This window comes from Nycticebus coucang, chromosome 3 (genome assembly GCF_027406575.1).
Source record: "Nycticebus coucang isolate mNycCou1 chromosome 3, mNycCou1.pri, whole genome shotgun sequence".
Taxonomy (NCBI): Eukaryota; Metazoa; Chordata; class Mammalia; order Primates; family Lorisidae; genus Nycticebus; species Nycticebus coucang.
In genome coordinates, this window is record NC_069782.1 from 125,190,412 (window position 1) to 125,213,336 (window position 22,925).

The following is a 22,925-nucleotide window of genomic DNA, read 5'->3' on the forward strand; positions in this document are numbered from 1 at the left end:
GGGATTTATAATTGAAGACACAGTGGGTCAAAATATATACATATATGTATATATATGTACATATATGTGTGTGTAGAGTAATGTCTATAAAATGAACATAATCTATAAAAAGGAAATGAACATTGAAGTCTTCTGATCACATTAGGCAAATCCAGAAAATGTTAAGAACGATTTCTGAATAAAAATCTCCCATTGAAGAATACCTTCAAAGTAGAAACCATGAGAGACATATTGATTAGAGTTTGTGACCTATTTTTCTGAAAATGATTCTTTTTTTTTTTTTTTTTAGAGACAGTCTCACTTTATTGCCCTCGGGGTGGAGTGCCATAGCATCACAGCTTACAGCAACCTCCAACTCCTGGGAGTAGGCAATTCTCTTGCCTCAGCCTCCTGAGTAGATGGGACTACAGGCGCCTGCCAAAACACCTGACTTTTTGTTGTAGTTTGGCTGGGGCCGGGTTTGAACCTGCCACCCTCGGTATATGGGGCTGGCACCCTACCCACTGAGCCACAGGCGCTGCCAGTGAAAATGATTCTTAAATAGGCCCTGGATATTTAGGTCATTTGGAAGCCAAATTAATGTTATAAAGTTGCCCATTAGTCATGAATTGGAACCTGAGGATGTATTATTTAAATGCCATGGAATAGAGCTGTTAGTCTCATGTTTCTATCTCCTTTCTATGCAACTAATATAAGCCAGGGAACCCTCTCCCTGGATGATACTAGGCTCTGCCAACCTCTGCTTCTGAGTTTCCCTTTTCTTGTCATTGGTTCCTATAGTCCTGCTCTCCTGGGGGTAAGCATAGTCTACAGATGAAGTAGGGCTCATATACATGTCTGCTGCATTTCTTTAAGTGTATAAAGATGCCATTGTGATAAATAAAACCCATATACACTTAACACGCATTCACACCTATGTTCTTCACCATCATACATCCTTGTGGATGAAGGATTCAAAGTAAAAGGGGCAGAGTTTTAATTTTCAATATTAAAAGAGCTTGATCTACAGTTTCAGTAAAGTGGGAAATCATTGTCCTGCTGTGACCATCCACTCCTTTTGTGATAATCCACCAAACAGGTTAAAATACAATTGATTGGGTTTCTGCTAATCACATTTCAGCTCCCAAATCACCTTAATTGATGCTGGAGTGTTTTCACAGTTTTGCAGTTTCCTGATTTACGACCACAGATGGTTAATTACATCCACAATGGATTTGACAAGCGAGGTTACTAAAGGTAATCTTAATTCCTTTCATTCAAAGCTCTTGGGAATTTCTATCTAAACCTAAGGAAATACGAAGGAGGAAGAGATTAATTAGGTTTCAGGAAGAAGCCTGAGTTTTGAGGTGGAACTTAAAGAGATCATAATTTCTCAGAGAAAGTGCCTTAGGGACTGCTCAAACAGCTAAAGCACATTTGGAAGGATTGATAATTCCACTAAGCAGCCCCTAAAATATATGGGCTGTTGCAATGTGAGACAAGGCAAATTGAATCTATGCTGTGAAGAGTTTTAAATGTCAAAGTGAGACATCGTGGGATCTTTCCTCCGTGGGCACCAAGGAGCCATTCAAGGTTCTCAGCAGGTAAGCAGCCTGGCTGGATGGGCCACTGCAGTGATCAACGTTATAATTTCTCCGGTGCTCTTCCGAATTTAGCCGCCCTCTGGCCATCTTCGAGCTGGGTGGTGGCAGGGGTGTCGGACAACCGAAGCGCAGGCCACACCGCGGCGATTGGGATGCCTCCCGGTCCAGGCTGGGGCTCTGCGGGCGCTGCACCTGGGCCCGGCCCGGCAGCCGATTGGACGGCTCGGGGCGACCCCACTGTATCGCGAGACGAGATTGGCAGCGGCGGGGCTGCCTGTGCCCCCGCTCTGGCTTTGTACGCCCAGCCGCCTGCCGGTCTTTTAACAATGGGCGGCGCGAGCGCCCAGGCGCTGGGCCCGAGCTGAGGCCGGCGCTTCGCGGCCGACTGTCCGCAGCATGAGCGGGGCCGGCACTTCTCGCACGCCGGTGGGGCTGGGGCTGTGAGGGCCTTGGTTCCGGGTAAGAGAGCTGCCGTGGGGCCGGGCGGGCCTGCAGGGCACCGGACCCTCCCGGGGCAAGGCGCGGAGCCTGATCGGCTCGGCCTTTTGTTCGCCATTCTGGAGCCGCGCGGTCCCGGGACTTCCTCGGGGTTCCTGAGGAGGAGCGAGCGCGGGACCGTCTGCAGGCGGGACCCCGCAGCCAGGCAGATATTGACCTCCGGACTTCTCGGGAAAGCTTTTCACCTCAGCCGGGCCATGACTACTGTTAAGTTTTTCGGCTGCTCCTTAGAGCCAGCGGGATGGTTCGAACCCGAGACGCAGGGAGCAGGATGCCAAGCCTCCCGCTCCAGCTTCTCCTGAGCTGGCACCCAGGGCCACACATTGGCAACTCGGGGCTCGTGTCGATTTTGCCCGACACCAATTTGGGCAGTGCCCAGAATTGGCAGCTCCTCCTGAATGGCAGGCAGATCGGGCCTTACATGTGGTGTTAAGGATTGATCTGGATCGGTGCTGGGTGTAGGACGAGTCAGGTGAAGATGGGGAAGGGGCGCGAAGGGTCGGTGGGGCAAGGAGCTGGCGGTGACCGCGTCTGGGATGTGTTTTACAGACGGAAGTTGCTGCGTCTGGCTAGGCGCGCCGCCGGGGCCCATGGAGCTGGAGGGGCAGTGGTGGCGAGGACAGCTGGCTGCTGATATTCACCAAGCGCTTCGGTATAAGGTAACTCTGAGGCCCGACTTTCCCATTCGGTGTCTCGCGCCAGTTGTTAAGAATCTCGGCTCCCTTCTTTACTCACTACCTTCCAGGCCAGAAAGGGCGAGTTTGCTTACTCGGTCAAGGTTAATTACCTTCTTGTCTCCTTCCCCGGGATGTATCAGAAGAACCTGCCGCTTAAGGAGGGTGGGGGGCGTGGTAGTTGGAAAAGAGACGGTGGAAAGGAGCGTTCTGATGTTCTCGTTTCCAGGTGGAACGAGAATTTGATCCTATATTTAAAAAGATATGTATGCTGAATTTTTATTGGGCAGAGCAGCCTCCTTGGTCTATCTGTAGTTGCTGGTGGATGTAACTGTTCCAAGTGGCGTTTGTGTTTAAGTTCCCAGGCTTTCACTTGCTGTGAGACTTGGATGTGTTAGTTTTCAGTGTATATGTAAAGTGAGGAGTAATAATAGAATGTACCTTATGATTGAGGCGATTGTGAAATTTAAGTAGGTTGATGGTATACGTGTGCTTAGATCAGTGGTTGGCTAAGTGGTAACTACTATTACTACTTGCCAAGATTTGGGCTATTCAGAAAGGCTTTAAGGTGGAAGGAGTTCACTTCTTCCTCATGCTCAAGGTGACTTCGTATACTTAATAGATGTTGGGAAAAAATACACTTTTCCAGCACAAAGCAAAGTCTGTGTATTGTTGCTCTTAAATTGCAGTTTTGCTCTGCATGCAACAAGAGCACTTAATAAAACAGTTCTGCTTGATAATCAGAAGAGAGACTGGATTCAAAATGATCTCTTATTTAACTCAGTTTCATCTGGGATAGAGACAGCCATTTGTTAAGTGTAGAAAATTGAAGAAAAAAAAAAAAAAAAGCCAAACAGCTGAGTCTTTAATAAAGGGTATTCTGACTCTTGGAGTTGAGAGATCCTGAAATGATAACCCGTATCTTGAGTTTCTGACCAGGTTAAATAGATTGAAAACCCTAATTCTGACTTAAGTTGTTACAAACTTTTTTAGGCTTGAGATTTCTAAATGCTAATTATTAATTCTGATGCTCAGTCTCTTAGACATGCTAAATACACCTCAGCACCTTGGGAGAGATCGTTTATTTGTACCACATAAAATTTCAACTATGGAACCTCTGGAGTGTTAGGAAGAGAGTTGCAGGTTTTCTACTTTGAAAATTGTTTAAATACATTTTTTTCTTCAGATGTCATCTTTCAGTTTGAAATGTTCTTTTCTTTTTAGACAGAGCCTCAAGCTGTTGCCCTCAGTAGAGTTCTGTGGCATCACAGCTCATAGCAACCTCCAACTACTAGGCTTAAGCGATTGTCTTGCCTCCGCCTCCCAAGTAGCTGGGACTACAGGCACCCACCACAACGCCCAGCTATTTTTTGGTTACAGCCGTTGTTGTTTGGTGGCTCAGGCTGGATCCAAACCCGCCAGCTCAGGTGTAGCTGGCGCCTTAGCCATTTGAGCCACAGGCACCGAGCCGAAATGTTCTTTTCTTTTTAAAAAATTGATGTGTAATTCTACATATTTTAAAAAGTTCTTTTAAGTGTTAGCCTCTTTATCCCTCTGGTATGTGGTGAAATAATTATTTGATGTTAATTGTACATACACTTTAAAATTTTTTATATTTTATGTGTGTAGATAATTTTAATCCTGAGTGTTTTTCTGAATTAATTTTGTCAGTTGAGAAAGTTCATATATTTTTTTTAAATCAGATTTGTTGAATGCTTTTGTGCATTAGTCTCTGGAGGATTCAAGGAGAAAGACCCAACTCTGCCTTTAAGTTGATTATGGACTATCAGAGGAAAAAGAATGGCACTGAAAGTTGTCTGGGCCACCTTTGGCATGCTGCCCTGCTGTCTTTAAAAACATGGCACTATGTAAACCATGTTTCATGATTTAACACATTGGTAACACTTGAACTAGAACAAGAGAGACCACTATTTGTAGTAAACTCAAATCAAGGAAAAGTTAAAATGAACTTTTCTATAGAAAAGACGGCTATTCATAGTCTAATCTTTTTATAATTTACAGTACCCAAATTTAGGTCTTCCTTTGGGCATTTGCCATTTGAATACTGTAGAATGTGTTCTATGTTTAGACTCAAGGTTTGTGGAGAAATAATTGGTATAACCAGCATTGTATCTACTAAGGAGGAATGAAAATTACAACGAATGGAAATTCTCGTACTAGCTATACTATTTTTTGTAAAACACAATTTACTTCTCCCCCGCCCCCCCAAAAAAACCCCTACAAAATAGCTGTCTCGTTTTATTCGCTTTTCTTTTCATCATTTTGCTATGTGTACTTGGCATGATAGGCTGTTAGGGAAAGTATTTTTAGGAGCCTTGATGACAAATGGGAACAATTCTAGCTTAGTGAGAAACATTAAGAAAATATACATTGCATAGAGTTGTATTTATGCTTCTGAGTATTCCTTTTAGGCCTTTATTTCAATCCTACCTGGATAGTTAACCCATTCAGGGAAAGGGATGGCATTTGGGAGGGGTGAGCTGATAAGACATTTGAAACTGGAGATAATGTATTCAGGCCTCTATGTGCTTTGGTTTAATGGATTCCCGAGAAGTATATGAATAAGATTGGACAACCATGTTCAATTCTAGGGGCTCAGGAATAGATAGTAGAAGAAGCTTATAAACTGAGAGAAGCAGGGGTCATTTTCTCATGCATGTAAGACTGCAACCTGGCCAAAGAGAATAAAGTTGACAGTCATCTGACATACACTGTACTTTATCATTTAAAAGGACATATAGAGAATGTTGGACACGTTAAAAATCTTCTATTGATAAACCTTAGTAAGGGTAACATAGTTAAAAACAAAGTCCACTGATGTTTTCCAGCTATGTTTCCCAGGGTGTCCTTAAGACATCCGTGTCCGGGACCTGCCCCATATACTGAGGGTGGCAAGTTCAAACCCAGCCCCAGCCAAATTGCAACAAAAAAAATAGCTGGGCGTTGTGGCGGGCGCCTGTAGTCCCAGCTACTCAGGAGGCTGAGGCAAGAGAATCGCCTAAGCCCAGGAGTTGGAGGTTGCTGTGAGCTGTGTGAGGCCACGGCACTCTACTGAGGGCAATAAAGTAAGACTCTCTACAGGGGGAAAAAAAAAAAGACATTGGTGTCCAACCTATATGTTGATTTTTGTGAGGACTTTTGCTTATCTGTGGTATCAGATAACATGAAAAGTATTCATGGACTGTTTTTTCCTCCATGTGGATTTGTTGGTGTTTGTGTATTTAATGTTTGGCCCAAGACAACTCTTAACTCTTCTTCCAATGTGCAGACACTCCTGCTTTAAGACCATGGTCAAAAACTTTACCCTGGGCTTTTTTTTTCCCAACTTCCACCCTCTGAGCTGAGTTAGATTGCCTTCCTCCATATTTCCATAGTAGCCTATGATTACCATATATATTATGATCTCTATTTGATTCACCTGCTAGAGAGAGACTTGAGATTTTTCCAGCCTTTATCCCTGGGGTTTAGCATAGTGCCTGCTGCTACATGGGAGATGCTCAGTAAATGTCACATGATGGCAGCAAAGGTGAAGTTGCAACTCATTTATACCATTGTAAAGAGCTGTAGAAATAGAGTAAAAGAAAAATCCTAAGCTACATGAGAAATCAGCATGTTCCCTTTATTTAGATAAATAGATTTTTTTAATTTTTTTTTTTTTTTTGTAGAGACAGAGTCTCAGTTTATTGCCCTCGGTAGAGTGCCATGGCGTCACACAGCTCACAGCAACCTCCAACTCCTGGGCTTAGGCGATTCTCTTGCCTCAGCCTCCCAAGTAGCTGGGACTACAGGCACCTGCCACAACGCCTGGCTATTTTTTTGTTGCTGTTGCAGTTTGGCCAGGGCCAGGTTCGAACCCACCACCCTTGGTATGTGGGGCCAGCACCCTACCCACTGAGCCACAGGCGCCACCCAGATTTTTTTTTAAATAGCGTGTAGGCTTTTCTCACTTATACAAAAATTAAAAACATAAAATGGCCTATCAGGCCCATCAAGTAATCCCCATTAATACTTTTAAAAAATTTTAAGTAATAGGCTTGGCACCCATACTCAGTGGGTAGGGCACCAGCCACATACACCGAGGCAGGCGGGTTCAAACCCAGCCCAGGCCTGTTAAACAACAATGACAACTACAACAAAAAGCAGCCGGAGCTCTGCACCCATAGCACAGTGGTTACAGTGCCAGCCACATGCACCAAGGTTGGCTGGTTTGAACCTGGCCCAGGCCTGCTAAACAGCAATGATGACAACTGCAACAAAAAAATAGCCAGTGTTTGGTGGGCGCCTGTATTCCTAGCTACTTGGGAGGCTGAAGCAAGAGAATCGCTTGAGATCAAGACTTTGAGGTTACCATGAGCTGTGACGCTACGGCATTCGACCCAAGGTGATATAGTGAGAGACTGTCTCAAAAAAAAAAAAAAAAGAAATTTTAAGTAATGTATGCACATGGTTCAAAAAAACTTCAGATGGTATGGGAAAGTCTCAAATGAGCCTCATCCAACCCCTATTAGTCCCTGGTCCTCTAAGGTTACTACCACTATTATTTTCTCCTGAAAATATACCCAATACATTAATATACCTTCTAGTAAAATTTTTTTGTTGTTGATACAGAGGTCATGATATATATTCATTGTTCTATACATTTCTCAAACTCTACCCTTAATTTATCAGATTTTTCCTTATCAACATAGACAGCTGTACTGCCCTTTACTTTAAGGGCCACTTTGAATCAATGCCTCACAGTTTATTTAACCAGTTCCCTGTTAGACATCGATCCTTTTTAAATTAAACTTTTAATTTTGAAATTACTGTAGATTCACATGCAGTAATAAGAAAGATCTCACCATACCATTTATCCAGTTTCCCTAAGTGGTAACATCTTGATGAACTGTATAATTCTTTAAATTTAGATGAGATAACTTTATAGGATGGCCATAAAATTTGTGGGTTAAACTATCCATATTTGTTGCCTTTTTCTTACTGATTTGTAAACAAGAGTTTTCTGAATAATAAAGAAATTAGTTCTGTGTCATATGTGACAGAAATATTAAATGCATCTCTTCTCTCCTTATCTGATATGCTACTGTTAGCATGTATGTCTTCCTAACCAAGGAAAAGGAATGTCTTCCCATGTGTGTAAGTGGTCCATACCTCATCAGAATTTTAAAGTAATTTAATATTCATACAGTGCTGGCATGTGAAGTTTATTTCTAGGTGTTTCACTTTTATAGTTACTTCAGAGTGATTATTAGTATACAGAAGAGCTATTGACTTTTTATACTAATTTTGTAATCAGACATCTTACTGAATTCTTACTGTTTATTTTTTTCTCTTGATTTTTCTCGGCTTTCTGATGTAAATTCTATCTGAAAAGTAATAATTTTGCTCCTGAAAATTACCTTTGGTTTCTCCTTTCCAAAAATTACACCTTTTTTTTCTTTTTCTATTTGGTTAGTACTCACAGAATGTTAAATACAACAAATACTGCCAATAGTGGGGCCTAGAATGGTAATCCTTCTGTTGGTTCATCTCCAAGTGAGATGCTGGCTGTTATATTTGAGATCTTTCTACTTCCTTCCCTCCTTTTCCTCAAAGAAATGTACATCTGTTCTCTCCCAGGGTTACCTTTATTTCGGATACTGTTTTGGCATGTCAAGATGATTGTGCATATTTATGTGTGAATTTTTATTGCAACTTACAGGTTTCCTAATAATGAATCATCCTTACATTCCTGGGATGCTACAATTGATGATGATGTATTCTTTGGATACACTACTAAATTACATTGGCGACTATTTTATCTATTTATATTAGGTAATGTTAAGTTAGATTAATATGTAGTTTCCCTTTGTTTTTGTTTATTATAAAGTATACATAACCTAAAACTTTCTATTATGGCCATTTTTAAAGGTACAGTTTAGTGACATTAGGTACATTTACACTGTTGTGCTGCCATCACCACTTTCCATCTTTGGAACTCTTTCATCTTCCCAAACTGAAAGTCCATACCCATTTTCTGACTTTCCAGCCCCTGATGACCACTATGCTAGGTACCTCATGTAAGTGGAATCATATAATAAGATCTTTTGTGCCTTTTTTCTTTCTCACTTAGCATACTTTCTTCAGGGCTCATCCATGTAGATCAGTGTTTTTCAACCTTTCTTTAATCTCATGGCACACTTGATCCTATAGTTAAGCTTCTGTGGCACATTTAAATTACGTTGATTAAAAAAAAGAGTAAAGGCTGGGTACAGTGGCTCACACCTGTAATCCTAGCACTTTGGGAGGCAGAGGTAGATGGATTGCCTGAACAAAAGAAAGACCCCATTTCTAAAATTAGCTGGGTGGCAGGGAACCTGTTGTCCCAGTTACTTGGGAGGCTGAGACAAGAGGATCACTTGTGCCCAAGAGTTTGAGGTTGCTATGAGCTGTGACGCCACAGCACTCTACGAGACTTTCTCAGAAAAAAAAAAAGAGAGAGAGAGAAAAGAAAAGAATATACTTACTATGCTTTGTACTTCTTCTGGAAGTAATTTAATCATCTGTAAAAATATTTGTGGCACACCAGTTAAAAATCACTGATATAGCTGAATGTGTGCCAGAATTTCCTTTATAAGGGTGAATGATGTTCCATTGTGAGTATACCACAGACATTCATCTACTAATGGGTATTTAGGTTATTTGCACCTTTTGGTTATCATAAATAATGCTGTTGTGAACATGGGTATACACATATCTGCTTAAGTCTCTGTTTTCAGTTTTTTAGATATATACCTAAAAGTGAAATTGCTGGATCATGTGGTAATTCTTCATTTAATTTTCTGAGGGGCTGCTATACTCTTATCTGCAGCAATTACACCATTTTACATTCTCACCAGTAATACACAAGGGTTCCAATTTCTCCATATGCACACCAAGAATTGTTCCTGGGTTTTTTGTTTTGTTTTGTTTTTAATAATAGCAGTCCTAATGTGTGTGAAGTGGTCTCTTAGTGGTTTTGATTTGCATTTTTCTAATGATTAGTGACGTTGACCATCTTTTTCATGTTTCATATTTGCTTGTTGGGCATTTGTATATCTTCTTTGGAGAAATGTCTATTTAAGCTCTTTGTCCATTTTTAATATGGTTGGTTATTTTGTTCATTTGTGGCTTTTTTAATATAATCTAGACATTAACTCCTTATCCGATAGGATTTGTAAATGTTTTCTTCCTTTCTGTGGGTTGTCTTTCCACTCTGTTGATAGTGTTCTTGGATACATTTTTAATTTAGATAAAGTCCAATTCCCTTTTTTTTTTTGGCCTGTGCTTTTTGGATTATATCAGTGTTGCCTCCTATTTTATCTATTGGGTTTAGTATCAGTATTTTGCTGATCTATAAAATCAATTTGGAAACTTTCTATTTTTATGCTCTAGAAATCCTTTAATAGTAGAAAAATTTCCCACTTAAAAAAAAATAAGTTGATATAGTTAATGTATGTACTATAGTCCTGAGATTGAAAGGTGATTTTAGGTGTATGAGGGGTTGGTGGCAAAGGAGAGATCATAAAATTGCTAAAAGGAAAACAAAACAAAATTAGAAGATACTAGTAAGATGGATATTAGTCTCTACGTCACTGCAAGTATAACACACTATGCAATTTACCAGGAGCATATCCATTTACTTTCTAACCAAAAGCTTTGAACTTCATGGAGAGGAGTGGGTTTGTATGTGTTGAATGGTTTTGTTTTTTTTCCCCCATAAGGCTGTTTTTCTGAAAACACTTGGTAGGGAAAACAGGATTCCCTTTCTAAAAATCCTTCTAGAATGTATCAATTTCATAAAGCAAGAAATGCCTATAATTGGTCTCATCAACTGCAACAACAACAACAACAAAAAAAAGCCGGGTGTTGTGGTGGGCGCCTGTAGTCCCAGCTGCTCAGGAGGCTGAGGCAAGAGAATCGCCTAAACCCAAGAGCTGGAGGTTGCTGTGAGTCATGTGACTCTACCAAGGGTGGTAAAGTGAGACTCTGTCTCTACAAAAAAAAAAAATAAGAAGAAAAGTTTGGTTTTAACTCACATTTTAAATGCCATTCATTTATCTTCCATTCAATTTTTCATTTTTGTGTTGCACTCAAGAAACGTATGTTTTGGGCATTGTGTAACAGTAATATACTGGAAAAACAATGTTAAATCTTTGCATTGTAAGGATACTTCTACAGATGTGTCAGACTAAATGTTGTTCCTCTTGATTTAGGAGCTGAAGTTGCCCTCTTACAAAGGCCAGTCCCCTCAACTAAGTCTCAGACGGTATTTTGCTGACTTGATTGCCATTGTGAGCAATCGTTTCACGCTTTGCCCTTCAGCCCGACATCTTGCTGTCTATTTGCTGGACCTGTTCATGGATCGCTATGACATCTCTATCCAGCAGCTGCATTTAGTTGCGCTTTCCTGTCTACTTCTAGCAAGTAAGTATGGATCTGATCTACATTACTGGAAATTCCTGTAGTTTATATAACAAAATAAACTTATGTACACCTCAGAAAAATCAGAAAATCTCATTCATTCCACATTTCTAGCGTCAAAAAGCTTATATCGAACGTGCTGGCACAGTTCTTAAAACATTATTATTTATTTATTTATTATTATTATTATTTTTTTTTTTTTTTGAGATAGAGTCTCATTGTGTTGCCCTGGGTAGAGTGCTGTGGCATCACTGTAGCTCACGGCAACCTCAAACTACTCAGATCAAGCGATCTTCCTGCCTCAGCCTCCCAAGTAGCTGGGACTATAGGTGCCCACCACTATGCCTAGCTAGTTTTTCTATTTTTAGTAGAGACAGGGTCTCAGTATTGCTCAGGCTGGTCTCGAACTCAAGCAGTCCACCTGCCTCAGCCTCCTAGAGTGCTAGGATTACAGCATGAGCCACGGCACCCAGCCTCTGGAGTCTGAATATCCTGAAAATTCTGATACAAATGTCTGTCAGGTCTACTAAGTCAGGATCTACATAATGGAGCTTGAGTATCTTTTAACTTTTTAAAAGTTCCAAAAGTGATTCTGATGTGCTTTTCCAATTGAGAACAACTATTTTACAGCAGTGATTCTCGACCAGGAACAATTTTGTCCCACAAGGGACACTTGTAGACATTTTTGGTTGTCGCATCCTAGGGGGATGCTATTGGTATCTAGTATATAGAGGCCTGGTTGCCACTAACTATCTTGTAGTGCAGAGGACAGTTCCCCATAACAAAGAATTCTCTGGCCCAAAACATCAATGGAGCTGGAGTTGAGAAGCTCTTACTTACAGGTACCATACTCGTACACTGTTAGAATACTTTGTACTGACTACCTAATGAGTTGGTAATAAGCAGAAAGTTTACATGCAACTGCTACAAATGTGAAAACCTTCGCTTATGCATTAGGCCAACTGTGTAATAGGCTTCAAGGTACAATCTGATATAACCATATCCATTACCCAATACAGAATGTACTGATAGACCTTTGAGGGCCTCTTTCTCTTAACATCTTCCTGTAACTCATTTCATTGCTTATTAGTACTCTCATTGAAGAGAGAGGGCAAGTAAAGAAATTGAAATTGAGTTTTTTCTTCTTTTAGTAATATGAAAAGACTGTATTTGATATTGAAGTTGAATTGCTAATGTAGTTTTTGTATTATCCATGTCATTACAGTAGAAATTTAAGCCCTATTTCAAAGTAGTATGTAAATATACTGATACTCTTCACCTCTGAGCCCTCTTGAGGTTTGGAATCTAACATGGCTGCTATCTAATGAACATTACCCCTACACTCATGCCACCAGAGTTCCTTCTAAAACACCTCTGTGCTTTGACTATTAATTAACCTAAAACCAAATGCAGTCCTATGTGGTAGCATTTATGATACTGTTTTCAGATTTATTTTCCTGCCCTCATTCTTTTTTTTTTTTTTTTTTGAGACAGAGTTTCATGATGTAGCCCTCAGTAGAGTGCTGTGGCATCACAACTCACAGCAACCTCAAACTCTTGGGCTTAAGCAATTCTCTTGCCTCAGACTTCCAAGTAGCTGAGACTACAGGCACCTGCCACAACGCCCGGCTATTGATTGTTATTGTTGTTTAGCAGGCCTGAGCCAGGTTTGAACCCACCAGCCCCAGTGTATGTGGCCGGTGCCCTAACCACTGAGCTACAGGTGCTGAGCCCTGCTCTCATTCTTTTAATCTGATGGCCCAACTTTTGTCTCCTTGAATATCTTTTTGCAAGTTATTTCAAATCCCTATAGAACTAGACTGAATGTAAATAAAACACAGCCACAGTGATGGCTCTCTACTACTTGTGTGTTAAGGTGAAAATTGCTTAATGTGTTCTTGAGAACTTTTCCTCTGGACCCAGCTACCTTTCTAGGCTCATCCAACCCTATCCCCATGCACTTCGAGCCAAATTCTTAGCACAATAAATACTATTTACTTTCTATATTTCTTTCCTCTTTAATCTATTGTTCTAAGATCCAGATGCATCACCCACTCCACTTCCCCACCCAGAAGCCAGAGAGGCAATGCTTGTACATTTATAATTAACCTTTAATTTAACCTTTAATTAAAGTTTCATGCTTGTATTAATCGTGTCTTATACTGTATGTTTCATCCCTGGCTATGAAGCCCTTTGGGGTTTAATAGTATTCCACACAATGGCAGTTTATTACAGTATCAGTTTATAGTAGAAACACACCAGCAATCAGGCATGCAAGTTAGGTTATTTTAAAATTTGGGATCGTTAGTGGAAAGTAACTTTTTGTCATGGCCATCACTACAAAATCCCACTTGTTCTGTGCTGGCCATTCTTAAAAAGTGTGGTTTGGGCCAAAGAGGAGGCTCATCTTTGTGTACTTTCATACTTAGGTTGGTTGGAATGGAGTTTTAATTGTTCTTGTTTTTTTAAATTATGTATTACTGTTAAAGGTTGTGATCAATTTATTATTTGGTTTACCAGTGTCATTATTTACTACTGGTCAATAATACCAGTGTCATTATTTTTGACTCATTTTCCAATAACTAGGCTGTATTTCATGGGGTTCAAATATGAATTATTTATCCCCTATTAATGAAAGAACTGGATACTTAACCCTTCATTTCTACTGATACTTCTAAGCCCCTTTTCCCTGAAAGAGAAGAACTCCTTGTACATTCTTCTTCCTTTTGCACTGGAGAGTAGGAATGTGTGAAGTGTCCTTCAGGATCTCAGCCCTCTTCCTCACCACCCAACCCGTCTTTGACTTTATAGCAAAAAAGCTTAGGATGCTTATAAACTAATAGCCTGTTTTCAATATCCGATGTCTGTTTTAATTTTATGGAATTCATTCTAGTGTTTCTTACATTCTTACACTCTGTTACATTTGGATACCAGTGGCAAATACCTAATTAGTTACCCATAAACATGCAAATAATGCATCTCTCCTTACAGAATGATTGAACTTTTTGTGTGCCCCTCCCCCAGCTGCTCCTTGCTTTGGAATGGGTGCCCTGCCAAATAAAAGTGAAGAAGCTTACAGCTGACAGGAATGGGTGACAGGTGGATTCCAATTACAGAGTAAATTGGGAAGCTGCAGGTAGTTTAGCCAAAGATGGAGCACACCTTATAAGTTCCAGAAGTAAATGCTTATCTGGCTACATAGGTGTCTGTGTTATTAGAAGTATTAAGAAAGGGTCTACAGTTAATCTCTGATTGGAGAGCAGTATTTTAGAGCAGGGCCCATAGTGATGGATTTTCTGGTTTTGAGTCTCTAATCGGCTATATGAATTTCAGTGCCCTTTGAATCTCAATGTATTTCTCTACAACAAAGTTGTTGTGAGGATCAAGTGGGGTAATATGTTTAAAAGCACACAGGAAATTGAACATAAATTTATCATCATTATGATTCATTCTACCTTAAACAGTTCTGTAATCTGTAATCTCCAGGCTGCCTCCTTTGCCCTAATGGTTCTCGCTTCTAAAATGGACCCTGATTCTTTCACATGTATGCCCTAGTTTCCCCTGCCTTTTGTGACCAGCATTAAATTTATGGAAGCAATCTTGAAGATAAGGTTATTGATAATTTGCCCACGGTCTTAGGTAATAAAGAAATGATCTTGGAGTCAAGATGAAATAAGAGGCTTTTAGTAGTTAACAATTTGTAACAAGGTCTTATTTCCCCTTGCCCACCAATATTGGGTTAGCAAAGCTTTTTGCTTTAATGTCTGATCAGTGAAAAATTACATCTCACAGTTGGTTTAATTCACATCTCAATGTTTAATGAATTGAGAATTTTTTTCTCTATAAACTTCTTCCTGTTCTTTACCCATTTTATATAATATTACATTGACAGTATTATAAATTTGTGATGACCCTTACTATATGTTAAAGTTAACATTTTTCCTCCACTTAGTAATAAAATAGAATAAGGACTGGCTCACGATAGCACCTGATCCATGCCCTAGTCAGGATATAGATCTTCTCTACCTCATAACTACCATTCACTGCTGGCTTTGAAAATGTGTTGGTTTCCATGATTGATAAGAACATTTCCTATAAAGGAAAGACAACTCGGTCTTTTGTCTCTGTGGCCTCTAATTCTTTATTTTTCTGGGAAACAGACATGAATTTCCTGTGCCCTTATTTCCTGTTTGGGGCCTTTGTCAATATAATCACATGGCTTCTGGTATTTCCTTTCAGTTGAAAAAATTGATATTTGTGACCTGTGTGTGGTACTATGGATAAGTAGTTGTTTTTTTTTAAATTTCAGCTTGCTTGTTCATTCTTCGTTTGAAGTACTCTTTTTTTGTTGTTGTTGTTCATTTTCTTCTTCCTCTGGCGATGCTCTTTCCCATTGCCTCCCCAGTAGCTGGGATTACAGACGCCCACCACAACATCCGGCTGTTTTTGATGTTGTTAGTAGAGACGGGGTCTTACTCTGGCTCACTGCTGCTCATACTGGTCTCCAACCTCTGAGCTCAGGCAATCCACCCACCTTGGCCTCCCACAGCATTTGGACTATGGGTGTGAGCCACCACGCCTGGCCTGGATAAGTAGATTTAAAAACCCCACACATACAGTGTTCAAGAGAATAAAAACTATAGATCTAATACAGGTGGTGACTGAGGTTTTCACTTTTAAAAGCCCTTTAAAATCCATAAATCTGAGTATTTATAACTATACATAATGAAAAAGTTCCAAAAAATTTGAACCTGAATTAAAATTTCAAGTATGGTTATTTACATAGTATGGAGGTTATTTTTCACTTTGCAAATCAATATGCAAAATCTTTTATAAAGTATATAAATATAAAAAATCACATAGATGCTTAGTAATACAGAATTCTTCTGGTAGTTGTTACCCCCATAAACCTGGGGATTCAAATGTAAATCTTTCTTTTGACTTCCATTTTTAGTTTGACTTAATGTGACCTTAAATGAGATGGCCAACCTCATTACCTTGTTTCTTAAGCAGTGAAATTGTTCATATACCTTTTTACCCCCAATGTTGACAGTTTTAAAGAAATTCAAGAATCAGGAATGTTTCATTTTATGGTGTATTAATTTCTTCAAAGGAACTTTAAGCATGATATAAATAAACTCATTAACTTTTACAGTATTCCTTTGAAGTACACTGCCAATATTGCTGCTGCTGTACAAATGGCAGGATACTTGAAAGCCATAGTGATTCAGCCAGAAGGACTGAACTAAATTCTCAGGTCATTCTTCTGAAGAACTTCACTTTATTATATTGAGAACAGTGGTTTCCTCTTCTGTCTGATTTAAAGCTTACATATAAAATTAGAATGGAACCCTCAGAGGTAGATGGCTTAGTTATAATTTCCTATTTATGGATCACCATCGGACAAAGTCCCAAAGAGACTGGAGACTGGAGGACAGGTTCTATTGCTGTATCTGGAAAATCACAATGGTACTTCATAGTTTTGTGAATTTTCTCTAGCCATCATTTCTAGAAATACCTAAGACAAATGCTTTATGTGTATGGAAAAATGCTTATTTGGAAATTAAAGTGTAAGGTGATACCTTCTATGGAAATATTATTCTGGGGCTAGAAAGAAAAGAATCTTTAGCTGTGCATAGCTGAAACCTCATAGGTGAGTTTTTTCCTGAAAAGAAATCAGTGCCTATGAAATGAAGTTCTGTTATCATATTGTCCTGAGAGAATCTAAAAGATAAGTATCTAGAGATGTATTGATAAACATATATAAAGTATCTTCCCCTCCTTGTTTTCATTTTAACAGACTGAACTAGATTTTTGTTCAGAAGTGGAGGGATGGGATGTTTTGTGAAGTGATAATGCTTATGTTAAATATTCACCCAGTTTTCCCCTCTGGTCTCTATATCTCTCCCTGAAATTGAGATTATGCTGAAAATATGCCAAGATGAAATAGTTGAAGTTTAACTACTTTTGATATCAAATAAAAGCTATAACATTAAATTTTAAAAACTATCTTCTATTCTAAAATAATTTTCTTCAACCAGCCACCACCCACCTACACAAAACAAATTTTCTGAAAAGATTTGGCTGATGAGATTTGAGAGAGCAATTTTTTCATTGGCACATAGTGCGGTGTGTACATTGGTACAGTATACAACAGAACACAGCTCAAAATGTTTACATGTTTCAAGCATGTTTTCTAGGGGTTGGGAAAGGTTGAGGACAGTGGCACTGGGAAAGAAAACCCATGGAAATGTGGGAACCACAGAGTTCCGCACAACTGTATCCACAAAAGGTGGAGTAAAGAATGTCTTTGGATCCAAATTATGGCAGTAAGATAGCAAATCCCATTTTACTGACTATAAACCTATAATGATCACTTGCCTAATAGTTTCTCTCTTTTCCCTACTTTTCTTGTAAGGCAAATTTGAAGAAAAAGAAGATAGCGTGCCTAAGCTGGAGCAGCTCAACAGCCTGGGTTGTATGACTAACATGAATCTAGTATTAACAAAACAAAATTTGCTACATATGGAACTATTATTATTAGAAACGTTTCAGTGGAACCTCTGCCTTCCAACAGCTGCCCATTTCATTGAATATTATCTCTCTGAAGCAGTACATGAAACAGATCTTCATGATGGCTGGCCAATGATTTGCTTGGAAAAAACTAAACTCTATATGGCCAAATATGCAGATTACTTCTTGGAAGTATCTTTGCAAGGTGAGTTCTTGTGAATGCTAATCAGTAACTGTGTGCTTGTGTCTTGTGTATTCTGTTGCTTAAGTTCATTTTTGGTGTCTCCACAGATTATGCCTTTCTAAATTATGCACCTTCTTTAGTAGCTGCTGCATGTGTGGCTTCTTCGAGGATTATACTTCGTCTTTCCCCAACATGGCCTACGAGACTGCATCGTCTTACTGCTTACTCCTGGGATTTCTTAGTGCAGTGTATTGAACGGCTATTGATGTAAGCCTTTTTGTTCTTGTATTTGTAATTTCACACTAACATTTTTCTCTATGTATAAGGTATCCTAAAAATAGTTTCTCAAAGGGGCAGCACCTATGGCTCAGTGGATAGGGCCACCGGCCCCATATACCAAGGGTGGCAGGTTCAAACCCAGCCCTGGCCAAATTGCAGCAAAAAAAAAATAGCTGGGCATTGTGGCGGGCACCTGTAGTCCCAGCTACTCAGGAGGCTGAAGCAAGAGAATTGCCTGAGCCCAGGAGTTGGATGGAGGTAGCTGTGAGCTGTGTGACGCCACAGCACTCTACAGAGGGCGATAAAATGAGACTCTGTCTCTAAAAAAAAAAAAAAAAAAATAGTTTCTCACAAAGCTTTTAAAATGCTTGCGTCTGGCAGCTAATTGCTGCCACAAGCAAGCCCCTATAGGAGCAATATTTTGCAGAAGTGAAGTCTGTTTTGGCTAGTAGCCAGTTAGAAGTTGTCATTGCTAGAGTGATTCTAGGTACATGAAAGGAGCTGCTTTTGTGTGTTCATAAGCCACATAACTCTGAGATTAGTTCAGCCAGCCAAATCTTGCCCCATTCCCCATTTTCACATCTTTTGGATTTGGGGGCCACCAGAATATGGCAGCAGTGCTGAAGTGTTTATTGTATACGTATCTCCTAAGCCGGAAATAACCCTTAAAGCTACTAGCAAGGTTCACACTGAGGGAAAGAGCTTTAGAAGGATACAAATGAGGTTGCACTGTTGTTGGAATTAATAGTGCAGAAACTGCTACCTAAGTGGTGACAGATCGTGGAGTTGGCTGTTTTGTTTCCTGCAAATTCTTCTCAGGTAACATCATTAATAGTTTTTCTTTCTTTCCATTTTTAGTGCTCACGATAATGATGTGAAAGAAGCAAACAAACAGAGAGGACAAACAGGACCTCAGTCAGCACAGCTAAGTGTGTTCCAGACAGCTTCCCAGCCCTCACGGCCAGTTCACTTTCAGCAACCTCAGTATCTCCATCAGACACATCAGACCTCACTGCAGTATCGCCATCCTACAACAGAACAACCAGGCTGCCAGCAGATTGTATCTACCACACACACCTCATCTTACACACTACAGACATGTCCTTCTGGCTTCCAAACTAGCGTTCAGGGCCTTGGGCAAGTGCAGACTGGTGTTGGGATGTCACTGGCAATACCAGTAGAAGTTAAACCCTGTCTAAGTGTTTCATATAACCGGAGTTATCAGATAAATGAACATTACCCTTGTATTACTCCATGCTTTGAAAGGTGATCATGTGTGAAGGTGATGACTGACCCAGACTGCTTTGTGACTGGAAGTTCTGTGTGGGCTTTTGTAAACTTCTCTGAAAAAAGAAAGGGATCCAAATGACATCAGAACTCTTCAGGTACCAGAACCAGGAAGACTGAATATCCCTCTCAGTGTACCGTGAATACCTGGGAGGACTAAAACAGTTTAATAATGTGTGTGTCAAATTCTGTTGCAACAAATCTCTGCATGACAAAAATGTTCAAGTCCTGGCTGGTGGTCCAAATATTTCAAAAATATTTAATACAACAGAAAAATTTGGACAGACTCCAATTTGCCATTTTGAGATTTGACCTGTGGTAGGATCTGGACCTAACATTGGCTTATAAGTCAAAGACTAATATTTATCTGTGGACTTGCCAACAGTCTTTTATGAAGGAAAGTTATAGTATTAGTTTTTGGTGAGGTTTTTTTAATTCTTCAGTTTTGAGTTTTATTTTTGTTCTACAGATGAATTTTTGACTAAACTCATGAGTTGCTAGGCTATACCTAAGTCTGTGTAGTAAAAAACAAATTTTTTTAGATGATTCTACATAACTTCCTATCATAAATAGGTATCTGGATTTTTGTACTAAAATTAAGGGTGGAGTAGGTCTGTTATTTTAAAATCATGGTCATAATTTTTTTCCCCTTAAGTGATCAACCTCAAATCTTTAGAATTACAACACATTTAACTCAGGGAATTTTTACTACTTGGAAACACCTGTAATGCAACATGCTTTGCAAATGTTATAGTATGAACTACCTTTATAACATAGGTTAAAATACTCTTGCTAGGATGTGTTTTCACATGAGATCATAATAGTGTAGCTCAGAATGAACAAAGTGGTAGTTCCTGTGTTTCATAATACATATATAGGTTTTGCATTTCTCGGTGCAATCTGTGATATACTCAGACTTGATATTATTCTTTTAAAAAGGCTTAACTGTAAAATGTCAATTCTAGGATAAAGTCCCATAGGTTTACTTTGGAGGGGACTGTGGCCAGGGTAGTTCTCAGGTTGTGCTAGTGCAGCACTTTGTTAGGTGGAAGACAGGTTTCTGTAAGCAGCCTTTGAATCCAGCTAGTCAGTCCAAGCAGGCAAAGGTGCTGATTACGAAATATCAGTTGCCGCTTTTATTGGATTGGTCCTATAGCTGCCCTGGGACATTTCATTATATGTGTAATAAGTGAAAATGGCAATAATAGTCATTACAGCAAGGGCAGTTTGGGGAATAAAGCGATTTCAGAGAATAACTATAGAAAGTAAAAAAAAAAAAATCATTGTAATAGCTAAAACTATTGTGCTCTTATCTGTGGGAGGGAGATTTGGTGGAGGGAAGCTTTCTGGTTTAAAAATTAGTAAGACGTGTCTTTTGTTTGTGTTTTTTTAAAGATAGCACTTGAATAGAAGGGAATTTGCATGACAGGCACATGAATGCCACAATGCATTGAAGACAAATTTATTATAAAAATGTGGGTATGCAGCAGGAATCTCAGTAATCAAGCCAATGGCCTTGTTAGGAAGGGAAGGGGCTCAACCTAGTCATGGACTAATCCAGATGGCTTCAGGGGATGAATGTGGGTGGGTGGGTGGGTGGCTTCTGCTAACATGAACTCTTGGAGAATGACCTGTCCTTAAAGGATTTAACTTTTATAGGTAGAGTACACAGGGCATAATATGGATTTATTAATACAAAAAAAACACTCAGGTGAGAACATGCACTCATTGCAGTTTTCAAACATGAAAATTATTTTCTAAAAGTATCACTTTTCCTCTTTAGAGAAGGCTACTAATTGGATTTTGGTAGTTCTTACCTTAAGAAAACTTGAATTATTTGGAGGAAAGTGGGTTCAAAAGAGAATATATCTTTCACGCTCACATTCAGAACCTAGCAATCTGGAGTCCAATTTTCAGTATTTTAACTACCTCAATAATACTATGAATGTAAGATATTAGGATAGAGATCCTGACTTGAAAACAACAACCAGTGCCTGTGGTAATTTAATGTGTTATCAAATGCTTTTATTAATCGGTTTATATGCCATTCTTGTTATAGAAGAATATACATTTTTAAAAAGCTTATTAGTAATACTGTCCCAATTATGTTTAAAAAAGCTAAAGAACACTGGATTAATCTTTCGGGGGTGGTAGGATAAAACAATTGATTACTATTGCTGCATACCCAGAGTGGGATGGGGTGGCTGGAGAACCAGAACTATTTTTAAAGCATTAGGTTTCCATATAAATACAACTCACAACTGCTAGCTAGCTTTGGGGGGTGGGGGGAATTTTGTGTGGGTTTGTTTTGTTTAATTTATTGATTAGTCTTTAAAGTAGGTCTTTTTTTTGTTTTTGAGATTACTGGACCATCATTAACTATGTACTGTGAAGAGATTAATGTTATGTATAAAGGGCTTTACCAAAGTCCACTAAATAAACACTACTCAAGTACAGACTGCAAACCAAATGTATCTGTGTTGTGACATTAACTGAAAATACAAATATGGTGCTAAAGTCTACACCAATGGAATTAGATGAGTGCTATGCACTTAATTTTAAAATAAAACTAGTTTTCAGTAAAATGGCTTTCTTTGGTTTTTTTTTTTTTTTTTTTTTGGTGTTTTATTTTAAATACAAACTTTAAATATCTGCAGTTTTACTGATCCATGCCACCATGTAAGTCAGAAGCATGATTATATTTAATAAGAGCCAAAGATAATAGACTATAACCATGGTGGCAGGAAATGTGTCCATCCACTATGTATTCCATTCTGAGCATTGATGCCCACAAAAGTATACTGAACACTACAGATGCCTTTTGAGCTTAAAATCAGTACGTTGGCAGCTACAGATTCTAATTTATCAAACAATGATGCAAGTTCATGAAATTTGAAGTCTAATCTTGAAGTGGGGACACAGGAAATGTTAAAAGGTACAAGATGGAACAGATCAAAAGTGAGTGATGATTGTTCACATAAGTATAAATATAATTCAACTTGAACCTTAGCAGATGGAATTTCTGAAGAGTAAAAATTTACTGTACAAGTGGATTAGGAATTTACACCTCTAGAAAGCACTTTTAAAATTAGTCTTGTCAGCATCGTGTTCTGGCACAGTGCCACAGTTTAACAACAGCCTTCAAGAAAGTTAATACACAGTGTTCTTTAGAGCTGAATTTAAGAAAAAAAAAAACAGCAGGGAGCTTTGTGTTGAGGTGGTCCTCAGCTCCACAGGACAATAACCAACAAATGCTTCTCAAGTACAAGATAAAAGACCTGACCTTCCTACCTCAAGCAGTTTATATCTAGTTTGATCAATGTGACAAGCACTCCTGCAGCAACTAGAACTCAGTTTACTACTGTGTTAGCTTAAGAATCCTCAATATCCATTTTAAATCCCTTAGATTTAAAAAAAAGTAACAAGTACAGTCAGTTGACAGCATGA

General features: G+C 39.2%; 1 protein-coding gene across 5 annotated transcripts; it reads left to right on the plus strand.

Moving 5' to 3' along the window:
• The first annotated feature begins 1,897 nt into the window (after positions 1 to 1,897).
• Positions 1,898 to 22,063, plus strand: CCNJ (cyclin J). Of its 5 annotated transcripts, XM_053582857.1 has the most exons (7): positions 2,248 to 2,287; positions 2,631 to 2,740; positions 8,475 to 8,587; positions 11,008 to 11,218; positions 17,634 to 17,933; positions 18,020 to 18,179; positions 19,050 to 22,063. In XM_053582857.1, the coding sequence occupies exons 4-7, from the start codon at positions 11,152 to 11,154 to the stop codon at positions 19,459 to 19,461; spliced, it is 939 nt and encodes a 312-aa protein (XP_053438832.1). In that variant the 5' UTR covers positions 2,248 to 2,287; positions 2,631 to 2,740; positions 8,475 to 8,587; positions 11,008 to 11,151; the 3' UTR covers positions 19,462 to 22,063. The 5 variants fall into 5 exon arrangements, with proteins under 5 accessions (XP_053438829.1, XP_053438830.1, XP_053438827.1 ...); XM_053582854.1 differs by lacking the exons at positions 2,248 to 2,287; positions 8,475 to 8,587 and adding an exon at positions 1,898 to 2,042 and having other exon boundaries at positions 18,053 to 18,179; XM_053582855.1 differs by lacking the exons at positions 2,248 to 2,287; positions 8,475 to 8,587 and adding an exon at positions 1,899 to 2,042 and having other exon boundaries at positions 18,056 to 18,179.
• The last annotated feature ends 862 nt before the right edge of the window (positions 22,064 to 22,925 follow it).